Raw genomic sequence first — 20,593 nt, 5'->3', positions numbered from 1 at the left:
CAAATGCTGCTTTTTTACAACGTCTTTTCAATTAAAAAACTAAGTGCAAAAACATCAAATTTACAACAAATTAAATGAATAGTCTCACAAAAATGTGCATTTCAATATGTCTGCATGGAAGATGTGCAGCAGCACGTTCTCACGAGCATGTCGCTCATTATTTTGTAGTATGCTTGTTTTAAGTTCGTTGAAGATTTCAAAGTAACCGCAAACAATTAGTGATTATCTTACATTACATTACATGTCATTTAGCTGACGCTTTCATCCAAAGCGACTTACAATCATGTTGCATTCATACACCGTAGACAGCTATGGGGACCAATTCAGGGTTAAGTATCTTGCTCAAGGACACATCGACTAGGGCGGAGATTGAACCACCAACCCCCTGATTAAAGACGGACCTGCTAACCACTGACCCGCAGTCGCCCAATCATGTCCACTCTTGGTCAAGAGCCATCACAGGTTAGTCTGAATAGGAGGTTTCTCAGGTGGCTGGGTGTCGTAGCTGATGACAGCGAGGCCCGGACGTGTTTCTCCTCCCATCTCATAGTACGGCATTTTTGACTTTTTATTCAGGGCGTATGGTGTGATGGACAGCTTCAGTTTCTGTAGGAGAAATGCACCAGTAGCATTATCACATCGCTTGGCGTAGCAACACGTGCACATGGGTACTGCTGTCCCTTCAATCATTCAAACAAATTATCCTAATGTGTGTCACCTGCATGAATGAGCCAGGTAGCACCCACAATGTGTGAACGGCACCCAAAGGAATCCAGATGATGGAGCCCATGGCGATGACCCAGCCGACCCCCTGAGCCCAGGGAGGGAAGACATAGTCCTCATAGCGGGCTGGTTTAAACTGGATGATGGAGAAGATCAGGATGACCTGCCCCAAGAAGAAACATGGAAGGTGACACGTTCAGATGGATCTCGGTATTGGTTCAGGAAATCAAAAATCTAAATCATGTGGACTTACAGTGATCAACACAGGGGCAACGATGAGCCAGCAGAGTCTGAAGAAGATGTTCGGTCTGTTCCCGGTCATCTCCTGGTGGTTGTCTGAAAGTCGATTCACTCCTGCACGTGGAGAGCTGCTTCAGTTCACGGCCGTGCACATTTGGTTTGCATGTTCCCAGACCTTTTACAACATCTGGTTTTGAGAATAATCTCTACACACGGCCTCGAAGGGGGGAACAAAGGTGCCTAGGACATTCTATTAACTGGCCGCAGAGAAACCAAAACACAACCTTTGCTTACCATAAATCCAACAGATGGCTATGACCTCAAAGAATGCAAGAAACATGATGGACACGATGGCAGTGTAATGGTCCATGAGCTGGAACACATAGATGCCCACCTGAAGAGAGACGAGCTCGTTAGTAAGTGATACACTTTGGTTCAAGCTCATCCGGTAAATCCCAGTCCGTACCTGCATGACCAAGGGGATCCCCAGAAGACATGCTGCACCACAGATAGCAAGAACAAACAGCTCCTTACGCTTGAAAAATGTCATCAGATGTTGATGGAACTCGTCCATGAGACTGGTCACCATCACTTCAACCATCGCAAACTGAGAAGAAGAAGAAGAAGATTGTATTATATTATATTATTATATCTGAAGAGTACTGTTCTGTTAACTACCTCGCTGTCCAGTCCCAGGCAAAGCAGCATGAAGAAGAACATCACAGCCCACAGCTGAGACACTGGCATGTTGGCAAAGGCTTGTGGGTAAACAATAAAAACCAGTCCTGGACCTGAATGCAACAAACACACAGGAGTTGTGGCCATTCCGATGGAAACAGCAATAAATCAATTATACTAAATTGTCATGGAAAGAGCAATATATGGAGAGAGTTACCACATCTCTAGAGCTGCCACTCGGTGACTGCATGCATTCATCTCCCGGCTTCTCCCCCGTCTGCTTTCTCATGGGGTCGCCGGACCATATGAGACAGCCTAGAATCTATCTGCCTGATCAGATCCTTGGACTGCCTCTGGGTCACTGGAAATTCCATTCCCACTGTCCACTACTCTGTTGAGCCTCCTCCCACCCTCCTCCCACCGCCATCTGCCATCTGCCTGATGGATATCCATCGACCATCTAACTATTTATATACTATCTATTCACTCGTCTGTCATATTCATTGAATGTATTAAATCTGTCCTTCTGTACACATTACATACATTCATTGCATCTGTCCTGAGAGAGAGAGGGATCCTCCTCCTTTGCCTCTCTCTTTCTTTTTTTCTTCCTGAAGAGGGTTATGGGGATTTTTTTTGGTTCATGTGAGGTTTTGGGGCAGGGATGTCTATGTGTACAGATTGTAAAGCACTCCGAGACAAATTTGTAATTTGTGAAATTGGGCTATACAAATAAACTGAATTGAATTGAATTGAATTGGAACAAGCAGACTGATGGTATTAATGTAATGCACCACTTGCTTTTCCAAAATAAAATTGTTTTAAAATAAATTTATATTAATGCATTTATTGTATCTCTGTAGTTATCATGACTCTTATTAATGACTGGATTATTATCACATTGCAGCTGGGCTTTCTCTTCCCCATGAAAATAAAAGAATGATAACAAAGAACCATGAATAATTATAACACTGCTAAGGCTAACCCTCTTTCTCACTTTCTTAAAAACATAAACATTTATATGAGTAATTACCCAGCCACACGCCCAATATCAATGAGGATCAATTATTTTCTATATTTTTATCCTGATATTTTTTTTATTTCTTACCATCCACGGCCAGATCGCTGATAGGGATGCCCTGCAGATGGGACATGTATCCAAAGGCCGAGAAAATGACAAAACCTGCCAGTATGCTGGTGACGGAGTTGATGATGGATATAGTCAGAGTGTCCCTGTGAGGAAAGCAGATGGTTTTATTATTATTTTTATAACACTTTCTTATTGATCATTGCTGTCACTGCTGGTGGAGAACATTTAGTGTATGAGGATTGTGTCTCATTACTTCAGCACGTTGTTGTTGAAGGAGTTGTAGCTGGACATGGCCATGAGGGAGCCGAACCCAATCCCGATGGAGTTGAAGATCTGAGCTGCAGCATTGACCCACACCTGTAACACAGAATGGTGATCATCTATAACCACCTTCACTACCTGTTTGTTGCTACTACTCTCCCGTTTCAAACAAAACCAGCAGATTCTCAGTTCCTCGTCTCCGCGGACTCTACCTTCTCACCTCCACTGATAGCAGCTTGTCCCACTCTGGCACGATGAAGAACGTTATTCCGTCTATAGCTCCAGGAAGCTGTGCGTTGTTGATCAGCAGAGCGATCAGGATGACGTACGGAAATAGAGCCGTGAAGTACACCACCTGCAAACACACAGGTTGGTATTTGCCTCCTTGTCTCTGTCCGGATTTCTCTCTCTTCTCACTCACCTTGCCCATCGATTTCACCCCCTTGAAGATGCAAAAGTAAATGAGGACCCAAGCCAGAAGGAGGATGAGAAAAAGCTCCCACCGGACCACTCCCGCTTCATCCACTCCACTAGTCTGCTCCAGCATCTTATATCTTCAAATAAGCCACAAAAAGAGTGAAAAATACAATTGCATAAATCTGACACTGTGGCTCAAAACTGAACACACTTTATCTTACGATGCTATACTATCTTCTTTCCCTGTAAGTGTTTATCTTCCGTTAAATTCCAGTTTACATTTGGTGGCCAGCAACCTCTCTCTTTTGCACGAGGATACAAATAGTCACATAATTAGATGTTGAGTTATTGCGCCCTGAAGGGGGATATTCTGATTTTACAGATTAAACAAAGAAACATTTCAATATCGATTTGCATTTTAAAGGTGGACATTTTCAGTGGTCAGTCAAGTCAAAATTGTGCTTTGCATTGAAGCTCCTGTACAGATAAGAAGGCTGTATCTCTGGAGCCCATGTTGCACATCTCTGCTCACCCACCACTGCCTGTGATTTCTTGTGGCATTCATTCCACACACAGTAAAATTGGGAGGGTCAATTTAACACTTAAGAGTATATTTTAACACTCAGCCAGTGAACATATGGCCCCTTATCTTAAGAGTTTTAAAGTAACACTGAACATAGTGTTAACATTTCAGCGTTAATGCAACTCTGGTAAGTTATTATTCTACACTGAGAAGTGTTAATTTGATTAACACTAGTCCGAGTGTCAAATGTAAATAACACTTGTAGTGTTATAACACTACAATTGTTCATTACATTTTGATATAAAAAAGTGATTTTGAGAAACTTACTGCAGTCTTTCCAGAATTAAAGCGCTCGTAAAAACACAGTTTGAAAGGGGGAGGGGGGTGCGTAGCTTTCCAGTGTAACAGTGAACGTTGTCATCACTGGGGTTTTACTCTTGCTCTAGTTGTAATGACTCTGACAGAATCAATTCACTTTAACACTGAATGTGTCACACTGGGGAATTTACTGTGTAGAAAACACCAAACAAGTTAAAGAGTAAACCACTGCTGCAGACGATTAAACTGTTTGTATCAGGACAAATGATGAGGTTTAGGTTTCAAAGTGCTGTAAAACTTCCTTCAGATAGCATCTCTTTGACTGTTATCAATTAACCTTAGCCTCACATAACAAATTATGTCTTGGGTATCAACACAATTTGTTCACCTCTAGCCTAATCACCAGTTAGAGTTTTGCGAGCAGCCTCGCTACCAGGGTTTTTGTAATCCTTATCTAGTCTGGTTTCACAATCACACATTCTCCCACACAGGGAGAGCCTACTTGAAGAACTCCTGGCTGGCTGTGGAGGAGTAGCTGCTGTTGGTGGCGTGGTTGGTACAGTTGACTGTGTTCCAGGTGTTGTTGCAGTTCTGCCAGGGCAGCGGCGCCTGGAAGGAGCTGAAGAGATAGTAGAGGGCCCAGGTGATGACCACATTGTAGTAGATGCACATGATGAAGGAGATGGCCACCGATGCAATGCCCACTCCTGAGGACAAACACAATATATTGTAAAAAAAACAAAAGTCAATTTGTCAGTTTGTATCTCGTTCAGCGAGTGGGGAAATCAAATGAATGCCACAGATCACCTTTTAAGAGTGGGCAGACGGTAGCCAGGGCGTGGACAGGCCCTTTCCTGGTGTACTGACCCACAATCAGCTCCATGTAGAGCAGAGGGACCCCCAACACCACCAGCATGAGCAGGTACGGCACCAGAAAGGCACCTGAAGGAAAGTGATGGCAGGTCAACTGTCACACACATATCCCTGTTTGATATCCTCAAATATTTAACTTTTATGAAAACCATTCAGCCACGAGTATTTTTACTACTCACATCCTGGATCGGGTGAGATAATTTAAACCAATGTTCCTTCCAACTGGACATGTATGGTTTCAGAGAGAACACTTCACATATACTCTCACACAAAATACATACTAAGGTAAGTTCAGAACAGCTCGAGCATATATTTACAACACAATCAGCTCAGTAATAGGCTAACAGCACATGGTCGTTAACTCTGGAGCCAGTTCATATCTACAACATAAAAGCACGGATGACGGTCTGGTAGTTCAGTTTGAGGATGTCATGACGTGCCTCACCTCCTCCACTCCTGTAGCAGAGATAAGGGAACCTCCAAACATTTCCCAGACCCACGGCACAGCCGATGCCGGCCAGGGTGAACTCTATCTGTCTGCTCCACGTTGGTCTTTTGAGCTGCTGCTCCATGTCTGCTCCTCGTGTTGCTGCTGACGCTCGACTGGGCCCAAGCTCCAGGGAAAGGTTGGCTGGGATTTAAGTAACTCGGGGTGACATAACCTTCGTTTTATTATCCTTAATGATTAGCTTTGCAGACACACTGCAGCAGCTCTGAGGCTGACAAAGAGGAAGATGTTTGCATAAACTCATCAGATTGGTGCTTATGAGTAGCAGCAGGGGTTAACAATTTATATGTATTTTCTTTAAGAGATGAATGTTTATCATCAGTCTTTTTCTTTTTTTATTATTATCATTTGGTCACCAAGTGAGCCCCATTTAGCTCATTTTAACATCTGTATTTTGACACAGAGTATTGATAATAATACTTCATACAGACAAGTAAATGAGTGAATTTGTCAAGTTGGAATTATTATTTATTTTTGAAATTCTGAATGTTGCATTAACAACGCAAACAGCATTTTGTGTTTTAAATGTTTGACGATTATTAACTTCCAGAAGCTTGGCCCAAAAAAGTCATAACTTAACTATTGAACATTTTTTTACTTTTAATCTTCATAACATGTTGTTCCACAAGCACCATTGCCTTTACATCAAGATACATCTAAAGCTCCTGGTATAGAGCTGTAGATAATTACCTTCGCATTGAAAATGCCGGAAGGTTATGTTTTGATCGCCGTGTATTTATTTATTTATTTATTTATTTGTATGCGTGTTATTCGCAAAACTCAAAAAGTATTGAACCGAATCACATGAAATTTGGTGGGATGATTGTTTATTATCCGGGGACCAGTTGATGAGATTTTGGGATCGATCGGGTCAAAGGTCAAAGGTCAAAGGTCATGAACAGGTCCAAATCTTTCGCAGAACTCAAAAAGTATTGAACCGAATCGCATGAAATTTGGTGGGATGATTGTTTATTATCCGGGGACCAGTTGACTAGATTTTGGGATCGATCGGGTCAAAGGTCAAAGGTCATGAACAGGTCAAAATCTTTCGCAGAACTCAAAAAGTATTGAACCGAATCGCATGAAATTTGGTGGGATGATTGTTTATTATCCGGGGACCAGTTGATTAGATTTTGGGATCGATCGGGTCAAAGGTCAAAGGTCATGAACAGGTCAAAATCTTTCGCAGAACTCAAAAAGTATTGAACCGAATCGCATGAAATTTGGTGGGATGATTGTTTAGTATCCGGGGACCAGTTGATTAGATTTTGGGATCGATCGGATCAAAGGTCAAGGTCAAAGGTCATGAACAGGTCAAAATGTTCTTGAATCGCATGAAATTTGGTGGGATGATTGGTTATTATCCGGGAACCATTTGATTAGATTTTGGGATCAATCGGGTCAAAGGTCAAGGTCAAGGTCATGGAAAGGTCAAACTCTTTTTTTTACCATAGCACGATACATTTTTGTCCAATTGGCATGCAACTAATGCCAAAATGTTCATAATTCAATGCCCAATCTTGTGATATGCGAAGGTATGCGCTCTACCGAGTGCCCATTCTAGTTAGGTATGTTATGACTAATAATATGTTATCTATGTGTAGCTCTGATAATATATTTTTATAAGATAGATAATCATAATGATAATGTGAATATATAATAATGTAGCCCTGTCTACGATAGGATTTGAGTTTTCTAATTTGTTTGTGTGATTTAAGTTTTCTAATTTGTTTGGTGATCTGTCCGTCCTTGTTTTCTGGTGTTTGAGACCAACCGCCAATCCAGCCTCACCGTCAGGTAGAGGGGCGGGGCCTACGCGGGAGCACATTGTTGTGATATATAGGGGACAGCGACAGCTGTGATGCATCAAGCACTAAACCTGGTCCGTTCAAAGTGCAGTCTTCAAGTAATCCTGATGAATACTTCTGGTTCAGATAAGGAGAGAATGGGCATTTTGCTCCAAGGGGCACGGAACGGGAGAATCCACATAAAGGCCTTAGAAGGCCCGTAGTCTATACGTCTGGTCCGAGGAGCACCAGAGGGACCAAAAGAGAACCCACATAACCCCTCAGGAGAGCAGCATATGGCGAGGCTCCGCAAGATAGAAGTCCCTGAAAAAGATCCCAGGCTGCCTGAGGGTCAAGTGGGTCATTCAATGATTTACCCCATCAGAGTCAATGATTTCTCCTGCCAGGCTCTCATGGACAGTGGTTCTAAGGTGAACATAATATTTGAGAGCTTCGAAAAACAGCCTACTGTACAGATTGTCAGGAAATTAAAGTTAAAGTAAGCTAAAAATAAATATTATTAATATGTTTCCAATATTTGACATCTCTTTAAAGCAGATCATTACAAGTCTTGACAAAAATGACACTGCTTTCAAGTTATTGGTGACCTCTGCTATGTCAATGATTATTTTCAAAAGATATTACCGTAAAGACTTTCAGAACATTAAAGTTAAAATCGGCTAAAAATAAATAGTTAATATTTATTCAATATTTAAATTGTCTTGAAAGTAGATCATTACAAGTCTTAACGAAAATGACACTGCTTTGTAGTTATTGGTGACCTTGGCTATGTCCATGATTATTTTCAATAGATATTACTTTATTGATTGTCAGGAAATTAAAGTTAAAGTTAGCTAAAAATAAATATTATTAATATGTTTCCAATATTTGAATTGTCTTTAAAGCAGATCATTACAAGTTTTGACAAAAATGACAGGCCCCTGCATGTAGCGTCTTGCACCAGGTAGCGTCATCTGTTTGTCTTTAGACAAAACGAGACGAGATAGTGTGAACTGTGAACTCTCTGATCAAAGAAGATCAATGCAGGTTTATGTATTCATATTATGGTGATAATCACAATTTATATCAGTATTTCTTCTGTATCCCTCATTGCTGAAGTTATGAACTGATTTTCCCTGATCTGCCATTTGTCTTTCAAATACTGACGAGAAGACGAGACTGTCAACCACCTCATGGACACACGGGTTGTTGTTGGTTGTTGATGTTGTTTATTTACTGTTGTCTCCTCTCGTGTTCTTTATTGTCTTTCAGAGAGAGGAGAGGAAACAACATCAGGAGTAAACAAGAAAAAGACAACACAAGAGAAGAAGAAAGGAGACAGGATGCACTTTGAACCCTCATTAAAAAAGATAAATATACATTTATTTTTGTTCTCAAAATTCTTAATTCAAAATTTTGAAAAATTGTTTTCTTGTCTTTATTTTGTATTTTAGAGAGGTGACGACACGAGGAAGGCTTCAAAAGATAAGTACACATTCACTTAATGTTTTATCACAATATTTATACTTATCAATAATTCTTCTTTTAAAGTAAATAACTGTAACTCCTTGTTGTTTGTTATTTGTCTTTTAGAGAGAGAAACGACATGAGGAGGAAACAAGAAAAAGTGGACACAAGAGAAGAAGAAAGGAGACAGGATGCACTGTGAACACTCATTTCAAAAGATAAAATACATTTATTTTTTAAGTGAAATAACTCTGCTCGAGTTGTTTATTACCTTTCGCTCATATTATTAACTATCATCTTATTAACTTGTGTCTTTTAGAGAGAGGAGATGGAACGAGAGCAGACCAGAAGAGAGAAGAGGAAAGGAGACTGGCTGCACCATCTCCTTAAAAAGATAAATATACAGGACTGTCTCAGAAAATTAGAATATTGTGATAAAGTTCTTTATTTTCTGTAATGCAATTAAAAAAACAAAAATGTCATGCATTCTGGATTCATTACAAATCAACTGAAATATTGCAAGCCTTTTATTCTTTTAATATTGCTGATTATGGCTTACAGCTTAAGAAAACTCTAAAATCCTATCTCATAAAATTTTAATATTTCCTCAGACCAAGTAAAAAAAAGATTTATAACAGCTGAGTGTTTGTCAAGGCTCAGGAAACCCTTGCAGGTGTTTCGAGTTAATTAGACAATTCAAGTGATTTGTTTAATACCCTACTAGTATACTTTTTCATGATATTCTAATATTTAGAGATAGGATATTTGAGTTTTCTTAAGCTGTAAGCCATAATCAGCAATATTAAAAGAATAAAAGGCTTGCAATATTTCAGTTGATTTGTAATGAATCCAGAATGCATGACATTTTTGTTTTTTTAATTGCATTGCAGAAAATAAAGAACTTCATCACAATATTCTAATTTTCTGAGACAGTCCTGTACATCTATTCTCTGATGTTATACTGTTGCTGAAGTCTTTAACTGTTATTACATCTTATCTGCCATATTTTCACTCTGTGTCCAGTGAGGAGGAGCAGCTCCAGATGTGTCCTCATCTGCAGCTGCATCGCAGACAGTTTGTAGTCCTGAACTTCATCCCGTCTGTCATCACATGCAGAATCCAGCTGGACTCCAGGTCCCCACCAAGTCTGCAAAGTGCCACAGCTCCATGAGTCCGGTTTGACATGGAAGCTGCTCCGTCCTCCTCCTCCTCAAGGACTTCATTGAATCCACCTCCAACCGAGAGGACAATGAAGGAATCCTTCCAACACGTTTGATCTGTACTCACAGACAGAACATCCTTTGTGTTTGTGTTGAAGCTGCTTTAAAACTAGTTTCCACATGAAGTTACAGTCTGTGTGATTGTGATGATACTCAGCACATCTGGAGTGTACATTTGAACCACAGAGTATTTATTGTGATCTGTTGTGTCCAACCTATTAAAACAGGATTAAGTCTAAAAGGTCAAAGCTACGACTCAGTGACTCATCTAAAGTTACATCACAGTGGTCAGCCAAGTAGAATCCTGTTGTTAAAGGTTTCAGTGTGGACGTGTCCATCACTGCAGCACATCTAAGTAATAAAGTGGGTTTCAACAGGAAATGTAAGCATGAAGCTTCATGTGTTCTCTGTCTGACAGATTACTGTCAAGCATAATTCGTTGGAGGGCTCTTAATACTTCCCATGACCTTCCCTTCCCTGCTTGGCTTCTCTCGTCATGTCTTGTCTGTCTCTATACTGGAGAAATCAACTGGTCAACCTGCCTGTCCTGCTGGGACGAATGTTGCTGAGACATCTACCTATTCGGAACTATGATTACAGGATTTCTGCTGTTTGCTTATCGGAAAATTAAGGAAACGGTGACAGCTGTAAAATTAAACCGCCAGAATGATAACATTGAAAGTGGATCGATTTGAAATCCTATTGAGGAAGATGGAGGAATAGTGGTAGCGCAAAATTGAGAGGCAGCTACTGGAAGACAACAACAACTCTATCCACAGACACCTGTGGTTGTTTTCTCCCAGGACCTTGACTGAGAACTTTGTCTGTTGTGGCCTGGGAATGGATGGGCTTAGATCACCCAGTTGTTGGATTACCTCCCGTCATGTCTAAATGTATGTGCGACAAATAAATATATCAATCAAATCAATCAATCAATACAAATGACATTGTGACATTTTCGCAGTTTGAAGCATAAAATAATCCCCACAAGAGGTGAACATTTGAACCACAGCTACTAATAAATTAAAATAGTTTTGACTGCTTGCAGGAAGTCAGATATTACAGGACACAGCAGTATGTTTTTAACATTTATTTGTATTAAAATGGGGATCAGAGTGAGGATGTAAAGAAAGTAGAGGAGATAGGGATCAGAGTGATGATGTAAAGAAAGTAGAGGAGATAGGGATCAGACTGAGGATGTAAAGAAATGAGAGGAGATAGGAATTAGAGTGAGGATGTAAAGAAAGGAGAGGAGATGGGGATCAGACTGAGGATGTAAAGAAATGAGAGGAGATAGGAATTAGAGTGAGGATGTGTGCCTGCAGCTCACGAGCCTGTCGAGGAGGCTCTGACAATTCTTCAACCATTACGGCCTCAGAGAAGGTATCCAGCACCTCCTCTGAGTGAGTGTTAAACATCTTTCTGTTTCTAACATGCTCTCTCTCTCTCTCTCTCTCTCTCTCTCTCTCTCTCTGGAGGGAGCTGCTCACGATCGAGAGCGTGGTGAGGGCAAATGTTTGGTAATCTTTCTCAAACTTTTCACATTTTGTCCTTCATATTTCACTGTGTGATTGAGTTGTTGTGTTTCTAGTGTCTGATTGTTGGTTTATTTAGGGGCTTATTGGTGTTTTGTGGAGATAACCGTGTTTCTGGTGTGAGATGGCGTCCTCTGAGACGCCGTCTCCGGGTCTTGGCGTCCGGATCGAGTCCGACGCAAGTACCCCGGTAGAGGAGGTTCTCCTGGCGGTGGGAGATGTTGTCGGACACGAGAACATCTCCGACGCCTCCAGGTTGAACCGAGGGCTGCTGGTGTTTTTTACCGAGGAGCGGTGTGTGTCCGCGCTGATATCGAGCGGCGTCACGCTGAACGGCGTGTACCTGCAGGTGTCCCCGCTGACGGTGCCCACTACCCGGGTCACCGTGTCCGGGGTCCCGCCGTTCATACTCGACTCCGTGTTGGAGCGCGAGCTGCAGTGTTTCGGGAAGCTCGCGAGCGGCTTCAAAACGATCGGTCTGGGGTGCAGACACCCTAAACTGAAACACGTAAAGTCCTTCCGGAGGCAGGTGTTAATGTTTCTGAACTGTCCGTCTCAGACGCTGGAGATCTCCTTCAGAGTGAAGCACAAGGCTCAGCACTACATGCTGTATGCTAGCACGGGTAGCATGAAGTGCTTTAGGTGTGGGGGACTGGGGCACAAGCGCGACAGCTGTCCTCGCGAGCCGGCCGGAGGGAACCCCAAGCCGGGGGACGCACCGGCGGAGAAGCGGGCCGCCTGGGCTCCGCGGAGCGGAGACGCTGCCCCGGCGGGCGGGGCCGCAGAGGCTCCGCCGAGTGGTGGCGAGGCTCCGCCCACTGGGGCGGAGGAGGGGCAGAGCGACAGTCAGGCCGGGGAGCAGAGTGCTGTTTCAGCCGAAGAAAATATTAACGAGGAGATTTCAGCTGTTCAGAATACAACAGGAGAGGGAAAACAGGTGGAGGATTTACTGACAGGAGCAGAGGAAGTGAGGAAGGAAAGTGGTGAAACGGAAGGAAAAAAGGTGGAGGAAGTACTGACAGGAGCAAAGGAAGGGAGGAAAGGAAGGGGACCAACAAAAGGAAAAAAGGTGAAGGTAGCACTGAGAGGAGAAGAGGAAGAGAGGAAGCAAAGTGTAGCAGGCAGCAGCAACGGGCCGACAGCTGAACCCCACCAGAGCCAGGCTGCTGGCCCGGAGGATAGAGGAGAGGCCTGTGTGGTGGAGGAGGAGATGGAGGAGAGAGGAGAGGCCTGTGATGTGGAGGAGGAGATGGAGGATGAGACAGACTCTGACTCTGCCTCGACCACCGGGTCCCAGGCTTACGATGGAGATCTCTACAAGCTTGAGGACATAAATAGCTTTCTGGATGAGAACTTTGGGCAATCTGTAGATGTTCTAGAGCATTTTCCAGATGCAAGCAAATTTATGAAAAGTGTTTTATCAATACAGAAGGAGGTTGGTGTGGAGACGTTAGACGAGAAGAAGCGCTACCTTCTTAAAAAATACATGACTGCTATCAGGAAGCAGTTGAAGCAGATGAAAGGCTCCAAAAAGAGGAGAACTAAGTGAAGCGGTCATGAATGTGCTGTACTTGAGTTTTCTGTTATTGTTGACTGTCTACATCACGTTTCCTTTTCATATTTCAATGCACAAGGTGAGGGTTGGTTCTTTGAACATTAACGGTGGAAGGGGCCGAGAGAAAAGAGCGGTCACTGAAGAAATGATAAAACAGAAAAGACTTGACATTGTTTTCCTGCAGGAAACACATAGTGACCAACACAATGAGACAGACTGGGGTTTGTGGTGGAGGGGCCAGTATGTCCTGTCTCATGGGACCAACCTGTCTGCAGGTGTAGCCGTTCTGTTCACACCTGGGCTGGATGTCAACATCATCTCCTCCACAGAGATGGTGAAAGGAAGAGCTCTGGTGGTCAGAGTCACCATACAGAGCATTCCTTTTGTTTTTATTAACATCTAACCAGGGCTCGCACAGGACGGACGTCTTCCACAAGCTGAGAGATGTCCTGCAGCAGTGTGACCAAAACGAGTGTATAGTGATGGGGGGGGACTGGAACTGTACTATAGATCCTCTAGTGGACAGAACAGGAGAGGAACCTCACCTCCAGTCATCTAACACCTTGTCACAGGTGATTGCAGAGTCAGGTGTAGTGGACGTCTGGAGGGTCAAACACCCCAAGGCTAGGCAGTACACGTGGGTGAAGGTGTTGGATGGAACCATCAGGGCAGCCAGGCTAGACAGAGTTTACATCTCGACTAGTTTTAGCAACCGGTTACTGTCCAGTCACATTTACCCAGTAGGCTTCACCGACCATCACTTGGTCACTGTAGATGTGCACACCGCACCAACCACCAAGGGTAGCTCTTTCTGGCATTTTAACATTCAGGTGCTTCAGGACAGCGTTTTCTGTCAAAAGTTTGAGGTTTTCTGGGAGATCTGGAGAGGAAGGAAGGGTGACTTTGAGTCCCTGAGTCAGTGGTGGGATGTAGGGAAGGCACATATACGTGTCTTTGTTCAACAATACACTCGTCACTCTACAGGGAAAGTCAAAAGGCTCATTGAGGAGCTAGGAAATGAGATCAGGGATTTGGAGCACAGTCTCCTCACTCACACCAGGACAGACACACACCGGCTTCAGCAGAAGAAAGAACAACTAGGTTCATTTTTACGTGAACGAGCTAAGGGAGCCTTGGTCAGGTCGAGGTTCACCAGTGTTAGGGACATGGATGCTCCTACTTCCTACTTCTTCAATCTGGAGAAGTCCGTCTCTCGGACCAAACAAATGGTTTCTCTCCGCCTCCCTGATGGTGAGATGACGACTGACCCGGTTGAGATGAGACAGCAGGCTGTAAGTTTCTACAGCGCCCTCTTCAAGAAGGAGGACAACCACAAAGAGAGCGTTGACGAGCTGCTTCAGGACCTTCCTCAGCTGGGCCCCGAGGAGAGCTGCCTCGATGCCAGCATCTCCCTGGAGGAGCTGACCGCTGCTGTGGGTCAGATGGCTGCTGGGAGAGCTCCTGGACTGGACGGGCTGCCGGCAGACTTCTATAAGCACTTCTGGAAGTGTTTGGGAGCCGACCTGTGGGAGGTGCTGCAGGAGTGTTCACAGACAGGCCTGTTACCCACAACATGTAGACATGCAGTGCTGTCACTGCTTCCCAAAAAAGGGGACTTGTCACTGTTGAAGAACTGGAGACCGGTGGCGCTGTTATGCACAGACTATAAACTTCTTTCCAAGGTGCTCGCCAACCGTCTGAAAAACTTTCTACAGACTATAATCCAGAGGGACCAGTCTTACTGTGTACCGGACAGATCCATCATGGACAATATTTTTCTCATGAGAGACTTATTAAGTGTTTGTAAACTGTATGATATTGATGTGGGTGTAATATCCTTAGATCAAGAAAAGGCCTTTGATCGTGTTGATCATAGTTTTCTTTTTTCCACTTTCAGGGCTTTTGGTTTTGGTGAAGGGTTTGTGTCACTTTTGGGTTTAATGTACAGGGAGGCTTTGTGCCTGGTGAAGGTGGGGGGTGCGCTGAGCTGTCCAGAGAGGTATTAGACAGGGATGTCCTATCTCTGGACAGCTCTATGCTATTGCCATTGAACCTCTTCTGAACAGACTGAGATCCCGTCTGTCAGGCCTCTTGTTACCGGGGCTACCTCATCGGCCCTCGCTCGTGGTGTCAGCATACGCTGACGATGTTAATGTGCTCGTCAAAGACCAGAGGGATGTCGATATTCTGGGGAGCAGTTTAGTTTTGTTTGAGAGGGCATCTTCAGCAAAGGTAAACTGGGGGAAGAGCGAAGCTTTGCAGGTTGGGCAGTGGGTAGGCAAGGAAACACCAAAGCTACCAGGCAACCTCAGATGGGGAAGGCAGGGCTTGAAGGTTTTAGGTGTTTTTTTGGGAACAGGAGTTTCAAACACAAAACTGGGAGGGTGCTATGGAGAGAGTGTGTACTAGACTGTCGAAATGGAAATGGCTGCTACCGCAGCTCTCTTACAGGGGAAGGGTCCTAATCATAAATAACTTGGTTGCCTCGACCCTTTGGCACCGATTTGTAGTTCTTCCTCCACCACAGGCCCTGATCGAAAGGATCCAAAAGGCAGTTGTGGATTTCTTCTGGTCCGGACTTCACTGGCTGAGAGCTGCGGTGCTGTACCTGCCGGTCCAGGAAGGAGGACAGGGCCTTGTGGACATTGCATCGCGCATCAGAGCTTTCAGATTGCAGACGGCTCAGAGGCTACTGTACAGCTTTGGCCTGCCATGGACCGATGCTGCCTGTGTGCTGCTGAGAAAGGCTGGACGTTTAGGGTATGATAAACACCTGTTCCTACTTCAGCCCCAGTCAGTGGATTTAACTGGCCTGACACCGTTCTACCAGTCTGTCTTACAGGCATGGCAGGTTTTTACAGTCCACAGGAGAGCTGTGATGACACCAGGGATGTGGCTCTTTGAGGAGCCACTGTTTGGGAGCAGCTACGTCTCATCCCAAGCCCTGACGTCGGTCAGCCTGAGATCTAGACTGAGAGAGGCCGGCTGTGTGAAGCTGGGTCATCTAATGAAGACCTCCATCCCTCAGCTTGCGGAGCTCAGCAGAATCCGGTCCAGCAGGCTGCTGCTCAGGATGGTAGAGGAGGTCTGTGCTCCTCTACCCGAAGCCCTTAGAGCATTTGTTGAGGACCCCACTATAGTCAACCAATGGGATGATGAGTGTGAGTATGTCTTCCCACCTCTGGTGGTCTGTCCTCTTGGTTGGACAGTGGAAGGAGGAGGAGGACATCTTGCTGTCCCTGAAGACACCCCAGTTGGGGGAGTTTGAGTCTCTGGGGAGGAAAGCGGTGTACCAGATCTCTGTGAAGGTTTCTAACCTGCGTTCTCTGGAGGGTGTGAGGGTGTCGAAGTGGACAGGTTTTTTTGGCAGGGGATCCTCCCCAGGGGGCAGTTGGCGTTCCCTGTACAAACCCCCTATAGATAAAAGGACAGGAGACCTCCAGTGGAGGATTGTACATGGGGCCATAGCTACGAACCGGTATCTGGTGCACCTGGATCCGGGCTCAGGAGACGGCTGTCCTTTCTGCTCTCAGACAGAAACTATCCACCACTTGTTTGTGGAGTGCTCCAGACTGGTCAGACTTTTCAGTCGCCTGCAGGCATGGTATCAGGGCTTAGGGGAACTTTTCTCTTTTCGCCTTTTTATTTACGGTCCGAACTATTCCCAAAAAAACAAAAATGTGCACACACTAATCAATTTCCTCTCAGGACTGGCCAAACTGGCAATTTGGAAATCCAGGAAAAACCGCATCAGAGGTGCAGGGTCAGAAGATGCAAGTCTGATGCTGACGGGGCTACTGACCGCTCGGCTCAGGGTGGAGTTTGGTTTTTACAAACTAACAAACAAAACAGAACTGTTTGTGACATTTTGGGCGCTAAAGGACGTCCTGTGTTCAGTTAGAGGAGACGCTCTGTTTTTGAACTTATGAGTTGTTGTTCCTGACTAATGTTTTCTTGTTGATGTTTGTTTGTTTATTTGTATTTGCATTATTTAGTTTTGTAATTTTTTGATGAACAGTATAACTGTAACCTGAAATGAATGGAAAATAAAGACACCTAGACAATCAATCTCTCTCTCTCATATGAAGTACCTGTGGTGAGGAAGTTCAAGAAGTGGACCAGTGAGGCTCTGGAGGACCTACGGGCGTGCTTGGACTGTACTGACTGGGATGTCTTCAGGACTGCTACCAACAGCCTGGATGAGTACACAGAGGCTGTAACTTCCTACATCAGCTTCTGTGAGGACAGCTGTATTCCATCCAGCTCCAGGGTGAGTTATAACAACGACAAACCCTGGTTCACAGCGGAGCTCAGGAAGCTAAGACTGCAGAAGGACCAGGCATTCAGGAGTGGGGACAAGGACCTGTACACAGAGTCCAAATACAGGTTTAGCAAGGCGGTGAGAGATGCTAAACGACTGTACTCTGAGAAACTGCAACAGCAGCTCTCAGCAAACGACTCTGCTTCTGTCTGGAGAGGGCTCAGGCAGATCACCAACTACAAGCCCAAATCACCCCACTCCATGAACAATGTGCTTCTGGCAGACGAGCTCAATGAGTTCTACTGCCGCTTTGAAAGACAATGGAGCAGTCCTGAGACAATCCCCCACAGCCCCATCAACAAGCCACAGACCATCAGCCCACCCTCCCCCAGCCCATCAGGGGCTCACACCTCTGGAGCACCCTCCATCAACTCAGCGACGACCCTCGTCATCCTGGAGAGAGCTGTCAACAGGCTGTTCAAAAAGCAGAACACCCAAAGCAGCGGGCCCGGACTCCGCCACCTCCTCCACCCTGAAGCACTGTGCTGACCAGCTGTCTCCGTGTTCACCGACATCTTCAATACCTCCTGGAGACATGCCACGTTCCAGCCTGCTTCAAGGCCTCCACCATCATCCCGTCCCCAAAAACCCAAGATCACAGGACTCAATGACTACAGGCCCGCCGCCTGACCTCTGTGGTCATGAAGTCCTTTGAACGCTTGGTCCTGTCACACCTCAAGACCATCACCGACCCACTCCTGGACCACCTGCAGTTCGCCTACAGAGCCAACAGGTCTGCAGACGACACAGTCAACATGGCCCTTCACTACATCCTCCAGCATCTGGACTCCCCAGGAACCTACGCCAGGATCCTGTTTGTGGACTTCAGCTCTGCTTTCAATACAATCATCCCGTCCCTGCTGCAGGACAAGCTCTCCCAGCTGCACGTGCCCGACTCCACCTGCAGGTGGATCACAGACTTCCTGACCGACAGGAAGCAGCACGTGAGGCTGGGGAAACACGTCTCAGGCTCCCGGACCACCAGCACAGGTTCCCCCCAAGGCTGTGTTCTCTCCCCTCTGCTGTTCTCCCTGTACACCAACAGCTGCACCTCCAGTCACCAGTCCGTCAAGCTCTTAAAGTTCGCGGATGACACCACCCTCATTGGGCTCATCTCTGGTGGGGACGAGACCGCCTACAGGTGGGAGACTGACCACCTGGTGACCTGGTGCAGCCAGAACAACCATGAGCTCAACGGTCTAAAGACAGTGGAGATGGTTGTGGATTTCAGGAGGAATGCAGCCCCACCCGCCCCTCTCATCCTGTGTGACTCCCCCGTCGACGCTGTGGAGTCCTTCCGCTTCCTGGGCTCCATCATCTCCCAGGACCTCAAGTGGGAGCTGAACATCGGCTCCATCACCAAGAAGGCCCAGCAGAGGATGTTCTTCCTGAGGCAGCTGAGGAAATTCAACCTGCCAGGAGAATGATGGTACAATTCTACACGGCCATCGTTGAGTCCATCATCTGCTCCTCCATCACCGCCTGGCACCCTGCAGCCACAGCCAAAGACAAGTGCAGGCTGCAGAGCATCATCCGCACGGCCGAGAGGGTTATCGGCTGCAATCTGCCTTCCTCCAGGTCCTGTTCACTTCTAGGTCACTGAAGCGGCCAGAAAGATTGTCGCTGACCCTCCCACTCCCCTTTAGTTTTTTGGGGGGGGTTATAAAAACCCCGCCCCCAAAAATTTTTTCCCCGGGGGGTGGGGGCTAATGGGAAACCCGGGTGCTACTTACCCCGGACACCCCCTTTCCCACCCCTTCCCCCCCCCCGTTTCCCTTCCTCCCCCTTTTTTCCCCCCCCTCCCCCTCCTCCCTTTTCCCCCCTGGAGGCCCCCCACACCCCACTTTAACATGCATTTAAGAGGCCCCTTAACATGCCCCTTTTTTTGCAAATTTAAAAAAAACCGCCATTAAATCCCTTTTTAAAAAAACCCCCTTAAAAAAAAACTTCAATTAGTTTCTTTTGTTTTGATTTGTTGTTTTTTGCCCTTTTTTTGTTGGAATTTCAAAAAATTTTGTAAACATTCCTGATAAAATTTTAAAAATTTTATAAATTTAAAAAATTAAATTTCAAAAAACAGTTTAAAGGTCCTTGGACCTTTTAGTATTGAACTCAATTCTTCTGTTTGGTAAAAACAGTAAAGTCCTTGTTTGAATTATTTTAAAAATGGGTAAATTTTCCCGCCGTTTCTGGCCGTTTTCCCAAAAATTCAACAGTATCAATAGTTAACAGTAATAACAGTAATGCCTTTGAGTCAAATTGAATCAAAAAGTGAGAATATTTATTGTATATAAGTGTCTTGTGATTGGCTGAGCGAGTGAAGGGGGATGTTGTTGTTTGTGTTACTTGGGAGTATAATGTCTCACGGTGTTCCCTGTTTAGCGGAGGCTACGGCCCACAGTCGCCTCGACTGTCCCCGAATAAACGGCAATAAGCGAGACAATGTCTCGTAGCGCTCCTGGCCCAGGGTCGCTACATGTTGTATTCATTATAATGCATTGGACGAGTCCAATGTGGAGATGAAATGAAAATATAAAATATCTTGACTATATCTGGAAATATTTTAGTGTACAGATGCTTGCTGTTTAATTTTAAGTTTGCCGACATGAGGAACGATGTACTCATTCATGTTTTCTGGACATATTTCTGACATTGAAGGTGTATTTTTTTACATTTAAAAAAATGTATCCACAGCGCTGTGGTTGTGATTGACATGAATGTTACAATCCATGCATGATACAATATTACAAACATTTACCAGTTTAATCACAGGTGATAATAATAAACATATCTCATTCAAATTACGTGATCCGGTCAGGTGACGTCACAGCAAGGGCGAGTCAAAGGGCGAGGTCACAGCAGGGCGGTCACAGCAAGGGGCGAGTCACAGCAAGGGCGACGTCACAGCAAGGGCGTCGTCACAGCAAGGGGCGTGTCACAAGAAGGTCATCGTCACAGAATGCGAGTCATTCAGAGCGATCACAGCAAGGCTTCACAGAAGGGTTCTCTGGCTGAAGGTTCGAAATCCTCAAAACCCGGAGTCGTCAGGTTACTCACTAACCGCTTAGCAGTGACAC

General features: G+C 45.0%; 1 protein-coding gene across 1 annotated transcript; it reads right to left on the bottom strand.

The window, feature by feature from the left end:
• Positions 1-456: 456 nt before the first annotated feature.
• Positions 457-7,459, bottom strand: si:ch211-283g2.1 (sodium- and chloride-dependent GABA transporter ine). The gene is made up of 14 exons (XM_056411369.1): positions 7,423-7,459; positions 5,569-5,754; positions 5,058-5,192; positions 4,753-4,957; positions 3,414-3,546; positions 3,213-3,347; positions 2,985-3,088; positions 2,750-2,874; positions 1,642-1,754; positions 1,430-1,570; positions 1,258-1,357; positions 977-1,077; positions 719-886; positions 457-606 (listed from the first exon to the last, which is right to left on the bottom strand). The coding sequence occupies exons 1-14, from the start codon at positions 7,457-7,459 to the stop codon at positions 457-459; spliced, it is 1,833 nt and encodes a 610-aa protein (XP_056267344.1).
• Between the last annotated feature and the right edge of the window lie 13,134 nt (positions 7,460-20,593).

This window comes from Pseudoliparis swirei, chromosome 3, assembly GCF_029220125.1.
Source record: "Pseudoliparis swirei isolate HS2019 ecotype Mariana Trench chromosome 3, NWPU_hadal_v1, whole genome shotgun sequence".
Classification (NCBI taxonomy): Eukaryota; Metazoa; Chordata; class Actinopteri; order Perciformes; family Liparidae; genus Pseudoliparis; species Pseudoliparis swirei.
Note: the sequence above shows the minus strand (reverse complement) of the source record. Positions and strands in the feature narration are given on the sequence as shown.